Source organism: Cygnus atratus, chromosome 3, assembly GCF_013377495.2.
Source record: "Cygnus atratus isolate AKBS03 ecotype Queensland, Australia chromosome 3, CAtr_DNAZoo_HiC_assembly, whole genome shotgun sequence".
Lineage (NCBI taxonomy): Eukaryota > Metazoa > Chordata > Aves > Anseriformes > Anatidae > Cygnus > Cygnus atratus.
Genome location: NC_066364.1, coordinates 60,771,700 through 60,793,370, shown reverse-complemented (window position 1 = coordinate 60,793,370; position 21,671 = coordinate 60,771,700). Strand labels below are relative to the sequence as shown.

The 21,671-nt window shown below is 39.2% G+C and overlaps 1 protein-coding gene across 2 annotated transcripts in view; it reads left to right on the top strand.

Annotated features, from left to right (window-relative positions):
* The first annotated feature begins 17,075 nt into the window (after positions 1-17,075).
* The window catches only part of HBS1L (HBS1 like translational GTPase), a 60,945-nt gene continuing 56,349 nt past the window's right edge, over positions 17,076-21,671 (top strand). The window contains exons 1-2 of one of the 2 annotated variants that reach the window (XM_035539000.2): positions 17,076-18,374; positions 20,233-20,298. In XM_035539000.2, the coding sequence (XP_035394893.1) occupies positions 18,332-18,374; positions 20,233-20,298 (109 nt within the window). In that variant the 5' untranslated portion in view covers positions 17,076-18,331. The remainder of the gene's footprint in view (positions 18,375-20,232; positions 20,299-21,671) is intronic. The other variant, XM_035539001.2, reaches the window with a different exon arrangement.

The window sequence follows — 21,671 nt, the reverse complement described above, 5'->3', positions numbered from 1 at the left end:
ATGAATCATCAGAAGTCATTTGCAATGACTCATAATGTGGTCAGAGTTTTCATATGTCAAGCAGGTATTTTTCTTAAATAATACCTTTTGGTGTTTCTTTTTTATTTTCAGTTATTCAGGATATTACTTAGTATTTAATCTACAGCAGTTCATACTATTAGGACATTTGGTTCAGACTGCCAGACTAGCTCATCATGCAACACTACCTTCTGTACCCCTTTCAGTTCAACTCTTACATGCTTTGAATAGTCAAAACAAAGAGAGCTGAACTCACCTTTGGGTTCCATTTATTTGAGAGAGAAATCTATTGGTAGGTACCCAAGATTGTGGACTGCCACAAGATGGGTTTCATGGGCTTCTTCTCTTCCAAGGCCCTTAGTGCAGCTTTTGTGCAACTGGGACCTAATCCAAAGCCCACTGAAAGCCCATTCATGTTTGACTTCACTGAGCTTTGGATCTGGATTCTTGCTTAGAGCTAGCAGCAATATTGTTCATCGACATTACTGCCTGTCATATTGCCAGGATGATTTAGCTGTCTGCTGGAGCAGTGCTTAAAATTCTCAAAGCAGAGGGATGCAGTTGAGCTCCAGACTTCCTTCTTAACTCCTGTCTTGTTAAGCACCTGTGCAATAACAGTTCTTAGAGGTTCAACAGCAGCTAGGTGGGTAGGATTTCATTTTCCTGTAATGCATGATTTAGTGTGGTACTCTACTACTTCCTTCAGGATACTAGCCTAAAACCACTCCACCCCAATTTCAATAACACCTGTTAATTATTCAGTAGAATTTTTTATTTTGACTGTACTCAGTCTCTGGGGAAGATTTGTGCTGCTGATTTTAAAGGTGATTTTCCATTTGGCTTGTTATTTAATCTTCTTTTCTCTATTGTACGTGACATACTTATCTTAGGAATTTTTCATTATTTTAACAATTAGTGCAGAACTGTAGCTAATAATTATGATCTATAAATGTTATTGCTTATACCTGCAGTCACATCAGAAAGATGTGAACATATGTAATAAAAGTACTAGAGTTTCCCCACATTTATTTCTTTAGAAATCAAAATAAAAACAAATGCATGTGTAAAGTTGGTGTACATAATCTTAAAGTCATCCATTGTGTGTTAATTTAGAGGTAATTACTTCATTTTAGAGCGGTTTGTTGATCCAGGCAGAAATATTCTTCACCAGTAAAATACATTTTTTTTTATATACAGGGATGGATTCTTTATGCAGGTTCAAATTAAAATCAGTAAGATTAAATCTGTAATGCAGTTTTGCCAGTAGTAGCCCCCACACTTCTCCCTCCTGGCATTCTCGGAGTGAAATCCAAGCGTTTGCTGTAGGTGGAATAAGAACATCTTGGGGAACAGTTCCTGGGACACCAATACATCTCCACTGGGCAGAGCAGCTGGGATCATAGGCTAATCTGCAGCAGTGTCCAAGCTGACTGCCTACTGCCCTTGTTAATGCTAATCTTGTTTGCAGACAGTTTTGCCCTTTTGTCCAACTCACCAAGGCTTGCACCGAGTGGCGCGTGGCTGGATTTGACAAAGCAGTCATTTTGATTCTCTTCTTCTGGCATACTCGAATAAAGCTGTGGAGGCATGTGTGAAGTAGCGTGGTCTACAAATGTGTTATCTCCTTTCTGTTGTTTGACAGACTTTTGATCCCCTGCTGACTCATAAAAAGAAGAGCTGGCAGAGAAGCCACGGTGGGCCATGTGCCCCACTGGTGATAGCAATAAAAAAACAATGTCTTGGACTGGAAGTTTTTTTCAGTCTTTGTTTCAGAAGATACCTTTCATTATCAGCCTTTACTTTGAAACATATATTCTTTCAATTAATTATATTCAGTTTTGGTCTTGTAGCAGTTTTAAAATTGTTGCTTTGGCAAATAAATAAATGTATATACGGCATACTAAAATACTTTGGGATAGTTACTGTTTTTTAATTTGACTTGAGATTTTTGTCACTAGTCTTTGGAGAAAATTGATAGCGTTAATCAAACTGAAATAATAATCAAATTTTCTGGGTGCCTATATTACAACAGTTGTAATTGTACATTGTATTTGTATATTCAAGTAAGCATTTGAATGTTTAGAATTGGTGCATAAACATATAAAATATGCCTCAGCTATTTTGTACACATATTTAATTGCATTTAAAGATGCATTTGGGGTACTTCTTCATGAATATGCTTCTTGAAAAGCCTACTGCATACTGAATATTTCTGGTGATTGCAAAGAGTTTTTGTATGCGTAATTAATAGGTGGTTCTATCAGCAGAGGAATTACTGTCTTTTTACAGATTTGAATCCTTTGTTCCTTAACCCTTTCCACCACAATAGTCCCTCCTCTACAATAGTTCCCTCAGTACCTCAAGAGGGAAGGAGATGTTGATACTGTGGTTGACTTGGAGGCATTGCTGTGCTTAGTGGCCAGCCACTATGAGTGGGTACATTGGCCAATGAGGCAAATATTTTTTGTATCTGCCAAGTTCTCCTCCCCTGTGCTCTATTGCAGTATTTATGTGGGATGCTATTCCACCTAGAAGCTGAATTCCATGAAACACTTAAAATCATAATTATCATTAAGATACTTATCACACTTAAAAGTTTGTAGAAACTGGTCAGTGAAATCAGAAGATATTGGGCAGGAGGCATACAAAAAAAGGGACAGAAAGACCTCTGGACAGATGGCACAATCAAATCCTCATTACATTAGGAAACCAAGCTAAAAATAAACTGAAAAAATTAGGGCATCAGACTCAGAGTATTTTCCCCAACTATTCATTAATTCTAGGAGTGAGTTTGCCACAGACAACCCTATAGTTGTCCTGAAACTAAGTTTTCACTGAAAAAGTGAAAAAGCTAAAACAACAACAAAGTGTTGCATGGTCTTACTGTTGTAAGCACAGTCTTCCAAATAAACAGCAGTAAATAATTTTCCTACTTTATTCCATAAAGTCTGGAGTAGGGAAATAGAGTAGGTAAATAGAGTAGGGAAATTGTACAATCACATGAAGATAAGGGCTATAAATATAATGTTCTCGCACTGTGTTTCCTCTGGTCTAGCTAGAATGACCTATAATTCTCTTGGTTTGGGTTCTTTTTATCTCAGAAACAATTGTTAAAACTTTTGGTGCTTTTGTATCCTCTTGGCCTAACTTTAGTGTTTCTTTCTTTTTTTTTTTTTTCTTTTTTTTTTTTTCTTGCTCCTAGTCTTCAAGGTCTCTTAGCACCTGTTGACTGTCTCATTTCCCACACTTTGTGTCATCATGTGATAACACCAGCTGAAGGGCTTCTTCTAAAACAACAACCACAGAGGCAGTCTGTGGTTTTGAGAAAGGCACATCTTGCAGAGGGTGATATCCAACACTGTTGTGATGCCACCTGCATCTGTGTTTGAAGTAGTCTCAAAAGTAATGTGAATCATGTGTGACTGTATGAGTTCCAGAGGTCCAGTGTAGGACCTTGAAAATAAAATTAACTAGCTTTAGAGAAGTTAGTAACTAGCTAGAAAAATGAACAAATTTTAAGCATTGAAGTCAACTACCTCCATTAAGGTAATTTGGGGCCCTAGTTATCTCCTCACATGCCACAACTCCCGTTCCTTAGCTCTTTCCCAGAAACTATGGCTCCAGTCTCTGTACCACATTCCCATCCCACCTTGGGATCCCAATAGAAGCTGTATCCATAGAAGGTCTTTTTTATTCGAACTGCCCCTGATTCAAGGGCTGTGAACATCTACTTTCCTAAGATCTCATTCCCTGCCTTCAGACATATTGAGTGAAGAAGGAAGTAACATCTCCCGCCTATCTGAAAAGAAAACTCACCACTATCATGACAGAATTATGATTGGACAAGAACAGTCAGGAACTCCCTCCTTCCTCCACAAACAGACAGATAAAACTAGGATGGTATCAGTAGCTGCCTCTCAATATTCAGGCACCTCAGCTTGGAGAGTTGGGCTTTCTCATGTCATTAGTTTTCACTAGAGTATATGATGCTTTCTGAAAGATAGGTACTGCAAAAAGAATACCAAACCATGAGAAATACTGACAAAAACCAATAGGGTATATGATGACTAAATAGAAATTTCAACTACTTCACTAGCCCCCAGAATGAATGGGAACCTGAACCTGTGGAGAAAATTCAATGCTGTAAAGATTAACAGTGTACTCAAATTCATATTGAAAGATCGTCTATGTAATAAATCCTGACTTCTCCTCTCACAGTCTACAATTGTGGTTGATTTTAAGACAGTCTCAGAAGACAACTGTATAGAGTTATGATTAGTTTGTTTCCTTTACATTCATCTTTCCGTAAGTCCTCAGATTTTTCAATTATCATTTTTTTAAAGATTTCTATGCCGTCTTGTTGTTTTATTACATTCAACAAGATCTTATCATTGTATACATCAAAGCTGTAACTTTTCCCTCACACATTGTTTTCATTTGGATAAAACCAACGTACCATCAATCAAGATGGCTACCTCCTCCCCATTTTCTCAGCAACTACGGTCAGGTTTCCATAGCTAAGGCAACTGCTCCATCCCACTGCTTTCAGCTAGCCATTAGCCTGTTGTAGAGGATAGCTATTACATCACATTTTTATCTGGGGGAACAAACAGGAAACAAAATATGCAAGAACTGGGATGCAGGTTGAAACTGCAAGAGCACTCATCTCGGAGACCCTGAGGCCCCCAAACTGTGGTAGGGTGTAGCAGATAAGGTTTTTAGACACATAAAAGTCAAGACAAATAGAAGGGAGGAGTGAAGGGATCATGACACAGAGAATTGCATAAATGACAAAGAAGTACACTGCAGATGGAGAAACCTAAGAGAAGAATGCTGCAAGCTTAGATAAAGGTCACTGAGCTCTTTTATCCTTGTAAATAAAACAGGGTTCAGGCTCATACTCATGCACCCTTCTGGAGTTGCTGATACTTTACAGTTTTATCACACTTCCTAGCATGGTTTTGACCCTAGACAATTAGCACTAACCTGGAAAATGTGTGGGTATTACTAATTGGACAGCACGTTATATGAACGTTTCCCTTTAGGATGTTTGGATAAAATGGGTCTGTCTGGGATTTTCAGAACCGGATTGAAGCCACATTATGTCTATGGTCTTCAGGGCAGCCTCCAATCTGTTTTTCTTAGTTGTAGCCTGTAAGACCTGTCTCAAAAATGGAGGTAGAACAAAGTGGCCAGGGATTTTTTGATGCAGGCCTTAACCTTTTTTCTCTGATTTTGAAGCATTTACTCATGAGATTATGATAAAATAATACAGTCTAAAAGTCATGCACCAGTTCATGGAAGAACTCATTCAGATAGTTAATGTAGGAGGTCAGATTATGTGATAACAGCAGTCTCCTCCTGACTGATAACCTGTAAAATGATCAGTATTCCCGGACAAGACAGAAAAGAAGTTTGTCAGAAAAGAATAATAAACCTGCAGAGAAAACATGTACAGGTGAGTTTAACTAACTTGAGGATGATAGCTGCCTCAAGTTTAAATATAGTTCTATTAGTACAGAATGGAAGAGATGAGTAGAAAATCAACAGAAACTTACGTGTGGGTCATAAAACGTAACATGAACATAAAATATTGTCTTCTAGCTCTCACTGATGTTACCAGGAAAATCTCACAGTCTTCACCAGCTAGTGGATGAAACACAAATAAATGAAATATTTCCAGTTATATATTAGTTTTATATATTATTCTTGATAGATTACTTTCTGTCTTTTGTACACAGATCAGAGATTTAATTAATAGTTTTGTAAATGTTCTCTCGCTTTTATGCAGATCACTGTTTCCTTTTAGGAATTTTTCAGGGGAGAGCTTTTGATTTTTCAGAATCAGGTGGGTTGTGAGAGCAGAGATGGAAATAGTGAAATCATCTCATTTTTGTTTCTCAGTGGGAGGCCCACAGGGAACAGTAAAAACAAGTTTCCTCAGCCCAGACAAGTTTAGCAAGATAATGTGAGGTGAGGGTTGAAATATATTCTCTGATCATCTGCAGGCCATGGATTTGATGAGCATAGAGACCTTATTGTTGATGCTGTACAAATCCACCAAGAATCGTCACACTCAAATTGCATAACCAACCATTCAGTGTTGAGTGTAACAAATTTACATTAATGAATGGGGAAACTCTGAGAAATGTTGTTATGTGAATTCTCACGTCCATGAATCAAGCAGCTAAAAAAATGTTTCTTATGTATAGCTAATTTTTTTGACTGATAGTGGCTTAGCTGTAATTCCTTATCAGAAGGGAACGCCATAAGTCATGATTGCATGGTTAAGCCTGTGGTCTTATACAGCTGCCTGCAGATCACTCCCAGACCCACTAAGACCAGTGTCTGACCCTAGCTTCTTCCCCCAATCTCCTTTGACTCCCATGCTAGTGAGTCACCACCGTTTTCGTTCTACCTTCAACCACCTCACCACTTGAAAAGCTCTGTGCTGGCTTCACTTCCTGGTTTTCCGTGCTAAGTTTAGTTCATGAGAAGCTGCTGAACTGCTGTACACAGGTAACATGGAGCTGGGGTTCACCACAATTGCTAAGGGTGAAGCCAAGGTCACCAAGAAACAGGAAATCATGAGCTGAAGGAGCAAACACCATTGACAGAAGAGCTATTTGTTCATCATCTAGGAATGTACCTGTAGATGTGTGTGTTCACAGAGGCCGGATCCCACTTCTCCAGCCCACACAGTGCATTCCCCAGCAGGAGCACTGCACTCCAGCCTGCCTCACCGCTAACCTGCACTGCCCTGGCACAGTATGAGCCTTCTTCCAGATGAAGACATCCAACTTGTACCAGCAGAAAGCCTAATGAAGAGCAATTTGAAGCTAATACTTGCACATACTGACAATAGTGCTCTACGGTTTGAAATATGTACTCTGCACATCTGCTGAGCTGTGGTTATACAAATCCCTCTGCATTTTTTTATTAGACATTTATCCCTCTTCTAAAGTCAAGAAGGGGAATAGCATAAAGAGTAAACAAACGCAGGCTACATATGAACTGCAGAGAACTGGTAGAAATTATCGATTTTTCAGTAGTGTTTAATTGGCTGGCTTTCCAAAGGTCATTATTTAAAGATTTGGAATCTCTGTTATTACAAATGTCCCTTTTCCTTGAAGATTTTGTCGTGGGGAACATGAATATAGAAGAATCCATTATTCCCTCCTTCCCTGGGGCTGCAATTATAATCTTAGTCCAGATAGTACCTATTACCTGCCTGCTTCCTGTTATTTTTGGAAGGATCTTCAACAGGGTGAAAGTGCTTATACAGGGTGTGGGAATAGGAAGGTTTTATTTCACTTCGAATATAAACTCGGTATTGAGCCAGTATTTTACATGACAAGCTAAGGACCAAAAACCATTGAATTTTATGTGAGTCTTACAATAACATCAAATAGATTTGGAAGACACCCTGAAATAATAGGAATACACATCCTGTGAGGATCTGGAGACGATGTTGCATTACCATTCTCAGCAAATGCTGTACACCATGTGTCAGTGCTTGCAAACAGCATTTTTTTCACATAACCTCACAGAGTACTATTCACACAGTTAAGCGTGTTAGGTCTGTATCAGGCTTGCACTATAAATAATCACATTTGCTTATACCTTGAACAGATTGTTTGTTTGAGCATTCTCATAGGAATAAAACTTGTTACATCGAAGCAACACTTTCATCCATTCACCAGCTAAAATAGTGTAACTTTCTCCTCAACCTTGCTGATGCAAAGAGATCAATTTTAAACTGTATTAAAACTCTGTCTGTGTTTTACCTCCTGCTACTTTTATCAAGTGCTACAAATGGCAGCTTTAGCTAACAGTCAGAGAGACAGGATAGCAGAAAGACTAGCAATTTGTTTGGGTAAAACTTACGTACGCCTAGTTTTACATAATTTGCCTTTTCTGAAGGAAATATATGCAACCATTTTGACTTTCCTCAATTTTTATTTTCCTTTCTTGATATATACACCTCTTTTGTGGCAATTATTTTGCCTTCCATTTTCATTTGTTTGAGTTATGGCCCTGGTTATCCCCAAAAGACTTCAAGACCTGATTTTGTAATTTGGAATAGACCATAATCAGTGTGATTAATTAAGGCTTCTTTAACTTCCTTTGGTGAGCAATACGGTTTTCTACCATTTCACATGTAGCTTTGGATACTTCTAAAAATGAATGCATGATGTAGAAGACAGGAAAATCAATTTATCTGGGCCTATACGTAAATAGGATTTATTTATTTATTTATTTTTAAAGCATGTTTCTTGCATCCAGGTTATCAAATGGAATCCTGCAAATTTAATGTGCAAGCACATTAAAGGTGTCTGTAAATTCATTAAATGATTCTCATTTGAACAACGTTAATATATTTCAGGGACTTACATAATTCATGTATCTCATACAAATGAAAAACTACTCTAAGATCAGAACAGGATTCTCAATACAATCTATTGGTACTTGGTCATAAATTTGTATGTGTTGATATCTGCATTTGAAATACCACTGTTATATCACTATTACTTTTGTGGGCCAGACTTGGAAAAGGAGCACATTGTACTCACCAGGGTACAAATACAGAAAAAAATAAAGATGATCCTTTTTCCAAAGTGTTTATAACCCAAGACAAGCATTCTTTCTAGTTGAGGAATAGTTAGTTACCTTTCAACATAAGTTATTTTAAAAAAACTTCAAATCAATGGATCACAAACAATCTCTTTTTCCTCTTCTGTTTGAGAAGTGATCATTTTTCATGATATGCACTCAAAGATAATGTGTCAAGTCTGCTTTAAAATACTGGAAAGTGTCATGTCTTTATTCCAAGGTGAAGGAAGTCTTGTACAAGCACACAGTACAAAAGCTAAGCTCCTATATTTTTGTAAACTGGCAGGCTCCCTCACGAGCCAGGGAAAAAATCCGGCACCACACCCAAGCCTCTTTACGGCCCTTCCCTCAGGCACAGTTTATTATCTGAAATGCAAACTTTACCAAGCAGCACGACACAAGGTTATTTCCCCTGACTAAAACTACCCCCAAGGGCCCCTGCAACCAGGAGTCAACGGATACAAACGAGTTTCTCGGGCCTTAGGAGGCCTCACTTGATGCCTTCCCTTGGGTCAAATAACTGCTCAGGACAGGCTGGTTCCAGTGCTCCTCTCCCACCCTTCTCTGACTCAAAGGGGCAGCCACAGTTATTCGCCTCCTCTTTGCTACGTTCTACTCTTTTTTTATTTTTTTTTTTTTTACTCAATCTTGTGTTTTCACAGATAACATCCATTGACATTTTCTCACTGCCTGAGAACACAGATAAGAAATTTTCTATACCTATTATTATCTTTTGTTGCTCAGCTCATGGTTCCTCTAGCAGTAATAGGGTGCCTCTCTAAAACAATTTACTCCACTGGAACTCGAAGTACAATTTTGCAGTTTTGTTCTACCCAAATCCTCTCCTTTATATGTTTTATTGGTCTGGTTAATGTCAAATTGATTCATGAAAGCCAATGCAATTGTCTCCATTGACTTTCATGAGGTTTGGACCAGGCCCCAAATGCATTTCTATAAAAAGATGACCAGAACCTTCTAGCTGGATAGTATTAGAATTCTGCTGTGGCATTTATTGAGAATGAAATGTGGATTTCCACATGAGCACAGCTGAATTGAAATGAAGTAGGAATATCTTTTGTTTCTTTTGATAATAATCCTTGTACTGATCCTGTTTGTAACATTTTAAATCATTCTAAACTTTCTTTTAACAAAGCTAAGTGACCAATACAGGATGCTGACATTGCATCACAGCTGTAAATTCTGATGTCAAAATTATGGCCTGTAATCCAGCAAAGCACTGATGCATCTGTCTAATGTTTCACCAGAATAAGGTTTCTGAATGGCAAGTAGATACTAAAATTTATTACTACGGGTTAAATTCATTCCTGATTAAATTTCATTGAAGTCACTTTTACCTGCCTTGCCAAATAAATTACACTGATTTAATTCATCTACTTTTAATACTGCTGAGTATCAATTATTAAACACTGAATAGAAGTAATTTCATTATCTCCTGAATATCCTACCATCAACTTAAGTAATGTGGATAGTCTGTGACTATTTATGTTAAATACTTCAGACTCCAGGAACAGTTTCTGCCAAAAGAGACAGGCTGTTCAGCAAACTGCAAAGTGATGAAACCCGGATTCTTCTGCACAGTAACTGTTGCACCCCAGATGCCCTTCACAAATGAAACCACGTCTGTCTCTGCATCTCTGTGACACTATCACTGGGCCCATGAAATGACTGACTTAAAACCTGGTACATGCAGGACATGCAATTGTTCAGTTTTGGATGTTTTTTCTGTCTCAGTGAGCACTAATTTGCCTCCTTCTCTTGTATCTATCTCACCACCGAATTTATGACAACTTATGAATATATGACAACCATTTATCCATAGGAATGTCTTCTACAGAAGCTTGTGAAAAAACAATCAAACAACAACAGCAGAAAACAACCAATCAACCAAACAAAAAACAACCCACAACCACCCAGATTACTGATGTAGAAAGAAAAAAGAACTTCATTATTGATTTCCGAGAGTGAAGAGCAAAGAGAGGGATCAGCTTCAGGGACCAGCTCTGTTCATACATGATGTTGTTGTTATCGGAGCTCAGATGTGTTAGCCTCTTCAAGGGTTGTCTGCAGGAATGATTTGTGCAAGGTTCACTTGATTCAGCCTGAAGTCTTGTGGGAAATGATTTTATCCAGAATCACAGAATCACAGAATCATCTAGGTTGGAAGAGACCTCCAAGATCACCAAGTCCAACCTCTGACCTAACACTAACAAGTCCACCACTAAACCCTATCACTAAGCTCTAAATCTAAACGTCTTTTAAGGACCTCCAGGGATGGTGACTCCACCACTTCCCTGGGCAGCCCATTCCAATGCCCAACAACCCTTTCAGTAAAGAAGTTCTTCCTAATATCCTACCTAAACCTCCCCTGGCGCAATAAAAGAGGGATAGAAAGAACTATTTCTTTCCATTGTGTACACTTTTTTTTTTTTTTTTTTGGAGGGGGGGGAATGACTAGCTTTTATGGAAATCTAGCTTACACTACAACATTGTTATCTTTTTCAGTAAATTTACTGCATGAATACAAATATTAAAAAGATGTGGACTTCAATGCAAAGGCAAACATTGACACATCCAATCAACAATAAAATAATGTAAAGCATGTTATAATTTTAAGTATATTAAGCAAAATTTATGTGTAGTTAACCTATACTCAGAAATAGCTTAGAAAGTGAGAAAATAACGTTTCAGAACAGGGTACTTTGGAGGTAGAACAAGCTATATCAGTTAAGCTTTTGACACCATTGTTAAAACATTGATTCATAAAGCCTAAACCATGTTTGTTTTTATAAACAGTGTGAGTATGAAGACTGGGCAGATGAGTTAGGTACCTGCAGTTAAACTGCCATTGCACACGAGGTAGCTGCTGCAGCACCATAAAAGCAAAAGTTTAATGTTCATTTTTGTAATATACGGTGTACAGACTAGAGAACTTTGGGCCGGTACTGTTGTTTTTAATTGGTGTTTCTCCTTTACACTCTGTGGCTAATGTTTTCCTATTATCAAGGTCTTGCATATTTTCTGCACCCACCCAACTCTGTGGTATTATATGTATTTTTTAAAGGTCTGAGTGACAAGTACATTGATATAAGTGAATCATCATTTTGCAGGCATAAAATTTTATCAGATTGGTTTTCAAGTAGATTTATACATTTAAGAAAGTGCATCTGCCATACAAGATTAGCGCATGGAAGATAGGACATTTGTTCTAATAGCAAGTGATAGAATTTTATACTTTATACATGTGAAACAAACTAGATAGTAAGTTAGCATCTTGTTAAGTAGTTCCTGGTTATCAGATACATTAACCAAAGCTGAACTAAAAGGATATTACTGTGCAAGATTAGGCCAAGTTTCCATTCCCTGCTTTATGCTCCAGGACTCCATTCGACCCTGGGATAAACAACATATCCTAGGTTGATAACCTAATGACAAAACAAGAAAAGAAAAATAAAAGAACATCTGAAGTGCAGTATTTTCTTTAATTGTATGATGAATTAGCAATACCTGCTATGGGATTCTTTAGTCTGCAGTACATGAGAATTAATCAAGGGGAAAAAAGGGATTTGATAATTTCATGTAGAGATACCCCTTTAAAATGAAGATTCTGGGGGAAAGAAAGTGAAGACTTTAGTCAAAGACAGACTACAATGTCAGTCAGAATGACTTACTCATCTAGTGATGCTCCCTGTCACACCTCATAATACCATGTAATGCTTTTCATCCTGACATATCCAAATTATAAAGATTTTGCAATGTGGACACATGTCAATGCTCCATGGTGTGGAGGGCAGCAGGCCATGGAAGCCCTGCCATGCCCACTGCTCCATGCTGCCAGTAAGGGTGTACTTGAAATGAGCCTAAAAACCACTGTATAGCTGAGATTTTTTCTCTTTCAGGTTACCCTATGACTTGCCTAGAGCCCTAGTGTGAGTCTGCACTTCAAGTAAAACCAATACAGATTCACTGAGTTTGCCAGAGCCACAATTAATATATGACTATCAAATGACGATTCTTCTGGATGTCTTCTGGCAGTCTGAATTTATTCTTCCTCTGGGAGTCGTTGTGATGTTTTCCATGTATTAGCCATGTATTGTTTGTTTGTTTGTTTAGGGCAATAGCGAGAAAGGGCAAAAATTAAGTCCCTGCAAGACTAGTATATGGAGTTTCCTTGACAACACATCCAGTCCAGTCTGCCCGGCTTATAGTTTATATAGTTGGGTTTGCCGAAGGCATGTCCCAAAAATTCTAAAGTGTAGGACATAGAAAACAAGTTCAGAGTAATTATGAGATAATATTCTAGAGTTTAACAAGCTGCCTTCCAACAATTTAGCTATAATTATGCTTCCCTCAAGCATATGTGTGTCAGCATTTCTTTTTAATTTAAGGCCTATATGTCTATATGAAGAGATCAACAGTGGAATGTCCTGGTAAGATTTGCATGATGAATGACTCTAACCAGCGAAGTGAGGGACTTTTCAAACCATGTTAGTCCTGCTTTGATTTGCACCTATGTTGCTTAAAAGATATTTTCCAGAATATAAGTTCTGTTTTTCTGCTGAGTAAATAGAGTAAGATCCCAGTGGTGTTACTGGAAACTTGACTGAATCCCTATGTTTAAGAAATGTATTGCACCACAGATGTATTGGTGAAGACATACAGTTTATGATAGTAGCAAGGATCCATGACAAACTTGTGACTGCTAAGTTAATGTACACAATCACGTACAAGAGAATGGTGCTACAACATAAGTGCGTGAGTCATTATAATATGCTTTAGCACAGGCACGTGCATCTTGTTTAACTCTGAATCATAATGACAGCCTCATGTTTTGTCTCTTCCTTATGTCTGTAGCTCTCAATAATTTATTCTGTCAGTTACCTGTAACAATTAAAAGTTGACTGAATTGTTTACATGAAGATTTCAAACCCTTCCAAAACTTTTATACACATTTTTAAATATTTGCTGTGAACATGTTTAAATATTCTCATCTCTACACAAGTATCTAAACTTTTTGAACCCTGCTAAGTTTTTGACCTTGATATTTCTTCTGGAAGTGAATTTTACAGTCCAATTCTGTGTTGAATGAAAATTGTTTGCTTTTATCAGTTTAAATTTGGCCTCCTTTCAGTCTTGAGTAATTCCCTCTTTTACTATGAGTGGAAGAAACAAAAAAAGAAACAAAAAATAAACAACCAATGGCTATTTCTGAGCCATTCCCTAGCATATGTTTTGGTCATGTCCCATTTTCTACATCTCCTCTGTAAGACAAAGTCTTAATCGTTTTAATCTGCATGTAAGAAATTTCCCATGCCCATGATGATTCTCATCACTTATCTCACCCTATATCAACTGTACACTTCATAAACCAATTAGAAGTGAATGCAACTCTCCATTGTAATCATGTCATATCTCAACTTTTCATTTGCATTCAATGGTAAAAACAATTGATCTAAGATTTTCAGTGAGTGCTTTACTGTGGCTATGTTTACCATGTTTTCAGCAACTGTCCTTGAATTCAAACTCCTGCTTTTGTAGCTGTGTGGTTCAACAAAAGCCTCCCTCCTTGCAGAGGAGCTGAGCTTCCCTTTCTGGACCATCATTTGGTTCATTCCACATGAGAAATAGACTGAGAGCCACCTGGGAGACAGTAGGATAACAGGAAAATTTGGGCTTGAGCCCAAAGTGGTCAGGGAAATACAGACGTAGTGAAAGTCTCTCAAATCCTTACTACAACACTAAGCTTATGACTTGTGAGGAACACAAAATGGTCCACATTAAACCATCCAAGTAGGCAAATTTTCCACATCGGATTGCCATTTTATTACCTACTCATCTAACTTATTTGGATCCTGTTGAAATTGTGTAAGGTCTAGACTAATGCAAATCACTTTAACTCACACAAAAAACTTGCTGTTCTGCAGATTGATCCATTCTCAAAGAAATAAAAATATATTCAACAAGCTCATTCATGCTGTAAAAAATTGGAAACACTTGCTAAGCTACCATATGTACAAAATGATCATTTATTAATACTATTTGCCTTCTGACTCTTAATCAACTTTTGATATAGATGGTTTCATTTTAAACAAAAACAGACATTTAATTGGCTGCAGTTCTTTTGATCTAGTAGGATCATTTATCAGCTGGAATAGTACCTAGTGACATAGATAATATCTGTATTTTAAAACTTAACACACATAATGCATAGTATGGTATGACATCTGGAATTATGCTGCTCTTTTCTAAACCATGTCTTGCTTAACTTGCGTTCAAAAAGAAACAATATTGAAATAGGCTGAATATTTTTTTTAACGAAGAATGTTATAACTGCTAAAAAGCTGGCTAACTTCATAACTTCACATCAAGAAAAAGTAACACCATGGAAAGGATTTTCTCCTTAGCTAAACAAATGATTAAATATTAAAATTACTTTATTCTGGATTATTAAATATTGTATTAGTTGTTTCTCACTGTTAGGAAAAAAAAAATAGTGGTGTTGGGGATAGGATTGCTCAGAGACTGCTGAAAAAAAACAGATTACCAGTACTGCCGCCACCTGGATTGAGTCTAGTGGTCTTGATACACTTCCTAATGAACACGCTTTAAAATAATATATAATCTCAGTGGGCAGGAAGGAAATAAATGTTCATAGTGCTTACCAGAAGTGACCTCGTTAGTCATTCCTCAGAACTGCTGGAGGCAGACTGACACGGTTCTCTGCTGGAGCTGTAATTGCTGCTGAAGGAGTAATGTGTAGTCAGACTGCTTTGCTACCTGGTGAATACCTTCCATGAACCTTGCATGCACTTACAAATAGCACTAACTGAGCTATAGCTAGGGATTGAAAACTAAAGCTCATTATTTCCTGAACACTTCAGCACCTCGTCACCTTCCATAAAATTAGAGTGAAGGAAAGGCAAGGGATGATCACAATGTATTTATGACTCTGATGATACTGCTGTACTATGAAATAACTACACTTCTGTATGAAATTCTTGTTCTTGTTTTGCTTTGCAGATCTTTATTTGCTATAAATTACTATACTTTAAATGAAGAAAAATAGCCACCTCCAAGTTTACAGTTAATGTTGTGGAAAGACCATATAGTATGTTGTCTCCTACACTGGGCTTAGATAATCTTTGTATTTTTTAATGCTATGATCTTTTTTTCTTCTTTTAAATATTAATTTTGAAATCTTGAAAGCAATGTTACATTTGAATATCAAGCAAATGAAACGTGGGTTGTATCTGCAGGGGTCACCGTCACTGAAAATCAAGAGAGATAACATGCTGAATGTGAACATAAAATTCAAACATGAAAAGATGATTAGTTGATAAGCAGCTGGTGATTTGTGTAAAAAGTGTGATTAGAAAGGATAAAAGAAACATCTTTGGAATATGATGGTCAGGTTTCAAATGAGAAATGTTACTACTTGAAAGAAAAAAATTCTAAATTTACATGAGTAACATTTATTGGACATTTAACATTTGAAAAATGGAATCAAAGTAATTTTGGAGGCTGAAGAAGCTGCTATTTCCAAGTTAGAGCTGTTGGAGGCAGACTGGGAGGATGTTGTGAGGGTAGTAGTGCTACAAGATCTTAAGTTACCTTACTAAAGGCTCAGATAGTACATGCTGGAATCATTTTTTGAATTTGGAAGTGTGTCACTCAACAGGGGATACTGCCACAGCTCTACACCCTGTTATACAAACCTTTAAAGGATGTGGCCTCACATTTTAGAATTTTCTACAAACATTCCCATTGCAAACTTATTTTGAACGTATCAGTCTGCTCATCTAGTTGTTGACTTCCGCTGCTATCAGCAGCAATGGGAAAGAGCTGTTTAGAAATTTCACACATTTCTGCTGGGAATCACTACTGTTACAAATGGTTTTAGTAAATTTTTGTAAATAGCCTTAATCCTTTAAAAACAGGATTTGAAAACACTCAAGACCTCCCAAAGGATGTTTTGTACCATGTAGAACTTAACATACAGCAAGAGTGTAATGTTAAATCATAATGTATGGTGGCAATTCTTCACTTCAGTATCTTTGACCCATATCAAGAGATTGGGACTGATAGTGATTAACACAACTTCTGTCAAACCTCTGCTGTAGAGAACATTTGTGTCACCGAAGGTCATCAGTACAACAACAGTAATTAGAAATTTTTATTTCCACCTCCCCTTTAATCTTAGCACCATGTGAAAGACGTTGTACAGATCATAAGTTTGTGCAGCTGCATGTGCTGTTCTGTACAAATTAATTAGAAATATGCAAATAACACAAGGAAACAATCTGCACATTTGCATACAATTTGTATATGAACACAAACTTTGGCTTATGTTTAACACACCCTGCCTCCTCCGGCGGTGACAAGGAAGGATGTGGAGCAGATAGTGACAGTTTTGGCTTGTGGGAGGGGACAAGACGATAGCTGGGTGCTGGCTGGAAAAGCAGGGTCTGCGTGCTTGTGGGGATGTGTGTCTGGAAGGTGGGATATCTGGGGACATCTAGGCCATGCAAGTGGCTGGGGGAGGCCGGATTTGTGGCAGTGTCTGAGGAGGACAAGAAAATGGTAAATAAAGTATTAGAGGTCTCAATTGGAAGGTAGAGACATCTGACTTGAGAAATATTGGTGGGATCGCCTGCCTAGCAGCGCGTGAGCATGTGGGTGAGTGCAGGTATCTGGGGAACAGCTGAGCCACGGAGAGGAGAAGCAGCAGAGGCTGTCAAGCTGGAGCTCAGCAGAGGCACACCTGTGCTACTGAGGCCTGGGAGCACCAGTGGGCTTGCGACCTCCCTGTGCTGCTGTGGCTGTAGGCATGTGCCTGCACTACCTGGTCTAACTGGCTTTTAGGTGGTGCCTGTCATCACATGGCAATGAAGTCAGACCAAGAACACCACGGAACCCAACTCCTCAAAGTATTGGCATTTAATGCTGCCAATAGCAATGCTAAACAATGCAGCCTGCATTTACCTACAGCCACCAGTTTAAGCTGGTCAGCTGCTGGGCTGCAATGGGTGGCCAAGAGGCCTTTCAGGTCTGTAACCACACTTGCAGCACGTGTCTAAGCCTCTCCAACCCCACAGTACACAATGATGGAGACAGTGTTTTGAGTGTGTTCAAACGAATGTTCCCTCCAGAGAATTCATGCCAATCCAGAATACTGAGCTGTCTTCACAGATGCAACTGTATCGGATTTCAGTTACCTTAAATATAAATGCTTATAAATATAAATGCTTATACACGCACAGTTCCAGCAGTTTATCACCTTTGTGCTTAATGAATAATGTCATAGACACACTTCAAATGTCAAAACAGTGGGGTCGGATGGCTGAGTGCTGATGGGCAGCGTGTGAGGGGAGCAGCCCCCTTCCCTTCCCTTCCCTTCCCTTCCCTTCCCTTCCCTTCCCTTCCCTTCCCTTCCCTTCCCTTCCCTTCCCTTCCCTTCCCTTCCCTTCCCCTCACCCCCCCCCCCCCCGTTGCCAGCCGTGCAGCGCCCGTGACAGGCGGGGGCGGGTGGAAGCACCGCGCATGCGCGAGGGTTCACCGCGGACGGAAGCGGCCTGGACGCGCATGCGCAGGATGATTCGTCCCGGCCTGGCGGAGACCAAGATGGCGCCCTAGTCCCACCGTGCCAGCGCCAGCGCGGGCGAGCGAGGCGCCCGCCGCCATCATGTCCCGGCACAGGAACGTCCGAGGCTACAACTACGACGAAGGTAGTGGCGGGCAGCGGCCGCCGACGGAGCTGCGGGGGCCTCCCCCCTCCTCGGACGTCGTCCCCGCCCCGTCCCCGTGGGGTCGTGGCAGCCTCCGCGGCGGGGCCGGGCCCGGTGCCGGGGGGCGCCGGGGGGCTGCCGGGGCGGTGGGAGGGCAGAGGCCCCCTCCCCTCCCCTCCCCTCCCCTCCTCTTCTCCCGCGGGGGTTGGGCGAGGCTCCGGGCGAGGCCTCGCGCCCCGGCCGGGGAGAGCACGGCTCCGGCGCGCTGGGCCGAGGCGCGGCGGGGTGATTTGCCTGCCGCCCGGCAGCGACCGCCTCCCGGAGGCGTGGGAGTGGTTTGAAAGCCGGCCCAGGTGTAACCGAGCCGGCCCCTCTGCGGGCTTGGGAAGGTTTGTGGTCCTGGGCCGGCTCAGGCAATGGAGTGCTGATATTCGGCCAGAACATGGAGGTGTTGTCCTAAAGATGGAGCTGAGCGTCTGAGGAAGAGCTGCCTTCTCTGTCATGTTTTACTCGACAGCTCATTCGTTCCCTGGAAACTTATGTCAGAGTTTGGTTCTTACCTGCAGGCTTTCTTTGTTTCCCGTCCCATTAATTTAGGCAAACTGTCAATTGCGCCCTTCACTCAAAGGTTTTGTTTGTGTTGGCTCTGGGTGTGGAAAAATGGACCTACTTCCACTTGATACTGTTTCAGATAGCACCTTGGTATGGGAGCAGCTATTTTGTTGCCACTCGGTCAGATACAAAACATTGCACCAGTCCTCTGAACATTTCTTGCAAAGTGCATAGTTGGGTTTTGTGCCATGTTTTTGCAACTTTGGGGCAAGTCATTTAAATCTGTGTGAACCATTACCATTGCACGGCCTGCCTTGCAGGTTATACTAGTGCAAGTATACCTAATAAATTACCAAATAATTCTGTGTTTCTTTTGGATGGATGTGATGTTTGTAATGTCCCAGCTCAGTGGTGGTTAAGTTGATATCAGAGTACAGAATTTGTTTTTAGCTGCTAGCTTTTCCCTTCCACTCTTTAAAAAAAAAAAAAAAAACAACTCAAAAATAAACAAAAATACACGTTATCAGTTAACCCATCAAGCATGTGCAATAACATCCTTAAAAATGTTCTTCATGTATTTCATTCCTACTTAGTGACAAGTGCAAATTTATTTTCAAGACTTACATAATATTAGAATAATTTATTTTTTATTTGGAAATAGTTTACTTTCTCATTGTGATTCCTGATTAATAATTCTAGATATGATTTTTATTTTCTTAATTGAGAGAGTATATGTCTATGTGTAGGTAGTTGAATAGGATTCTTCCTCTTTGGTTGAGACAATTTTGCGTAGTCAAAGGGAATTGTGAATTGCAGTTTTGCCTTGCTGAACTTGAGTTAACAGGTGGGTGACCGTGAGGATAGACCAGAGAAGAAAGGTGAGAAGTTGATAAGTATGGATTAGAAATACCAACGTGAGTTACTGAAGTAGGGATCTCTCTGTGGTTAGACTACTGAGATGTCAAACAAAAATATCAAGAGAAGCGCTATGGTTAAAAGCCTGTGGAACTGTAGAAAGTTGAGTTTGGCTTATGAGGGCTGTCTTCCAAAGGAGATGATGAAGGAGGAGGTGTGAAGCATTGCAACTTTTAAAAATTTTCAGCTAAGGAATAGAGTATTAAATGCTTAATTCTGTTCTCTGAAGAGAAAACCAATTCTGTTGTTGCAGTGTAGAATTTCTTACCTAGGCAAATTAACAGTACTTACTTCTGAAATACTTAATACCTTATATGAAAACTGCGATTTGAACCAATGCATGAAATACTTAGAAATTGTGCAGACTGATCTTAATGGTTTTGCTTCATAGATTTTGAAGATGATGATGTGTATGGCCAATCAGTAGAAGATGACTATTGCATTTCTCCTTCAACAGGTTAGTTCCAATAATTGCATACAAGTACTGTCTACGTGTTCAATCATGCCATTTTATTATCTTGGATAATGGATGGTCAGAAACCTGGTTTATGGGGATGCGTTGATGGTCTTAAAACATATGGTGTCTTTAAAAAGTGTCAGTAGGACTTGGCTGGGCTTGGCAGCTGTGATTCTGCTCCTGGTATTTGACATCTCATACACAACTTTGAATAAACGTTTGGCAAGGAGTCGTACTGTGGGATGCACCGCTGGTCCTCAGTTGCTTCTGTTCTCATGCAAGATTGCATGGTGTTAAAAAGTCTCTGAGCTTTGGGAACATCACAAAATAGGAGCAAATATAGTGATGCCACGTGCTTGAGTAGGGTGTGATTGGAGTGGCTGAGCCTAGGTGAATTCTACTTGACTGTAAAACCATGAGGTTGTGTTCATCACACAATTCTCTGAAAGATTATTCAGGGTTTCCCCAGATTTGGCAGTGTTTCTAGAGCTGGGTAAGCCCCAAAAAACAGTATAGCTGATGTTGATGTGAAGCTGTGCTACTGCGGGTAACTTGACTGGATCTAAACCCACTGCATCTGTGATGTAGTCTGTGGCCTCTGGCCACAGGTACTATTGATTTAATTAGGTCTTTAAAAGTCTGTTCCTCTGTCATCCTGTTCTTTTTAGATAAGCTAATCAAGGTGTGTATTCTTGTTATTTGTTGTCACGCTTCCTGATTTAAATTACGATGGTCTCATATTCAATTTCTAAGTTTAGCTGCTAGGATTTTGCAGATGTTTTCTAAGAAATAAGATTTTATATTAATAAGTTTTATATTTGGTGATGAACTCTTGTAATGTATAAACTGCTAAATCGCAAAATTAATTCTGGTGTTTGTGCACTATAATTTTCTTAAGGATTCTTTCTATGTAATTCTCTGTATACAGAATATAGTAGTCTTTTAATATAGTAGTCTTTTAATGTTAATAGTTGCTTCAGTTATGGTGATTGAATATGCAATAGTATGTGTTTGGGGAACAGTTGCTAAGGTAATACTACTTCTGGATATTGCATGTGGTTTCAGTAAGTATTTCTGAGCGTGGTAGAATATTAAATTTACAAGGACATTGGAAACATAAGGACACCAGTTGATGTTATGCTTTGTACATTTCTTAGAGTATGTCACGAGCTCATGTTCAGCACGAGCTGTATATATATATGTCTGTATATATGTTAATGTGCTGTTAAATCAGAATGGAATTATGCACCTGTTAAAAATTTGGTGTGAATGTACATTCTAACTCATGACCTGTGTTTTCAATGAAATTCCGCAAAAAGAAGAATGTGCTCAACTGAGTTAAACTGTTAAGTTTGGCAGTGCAATACTGTAAA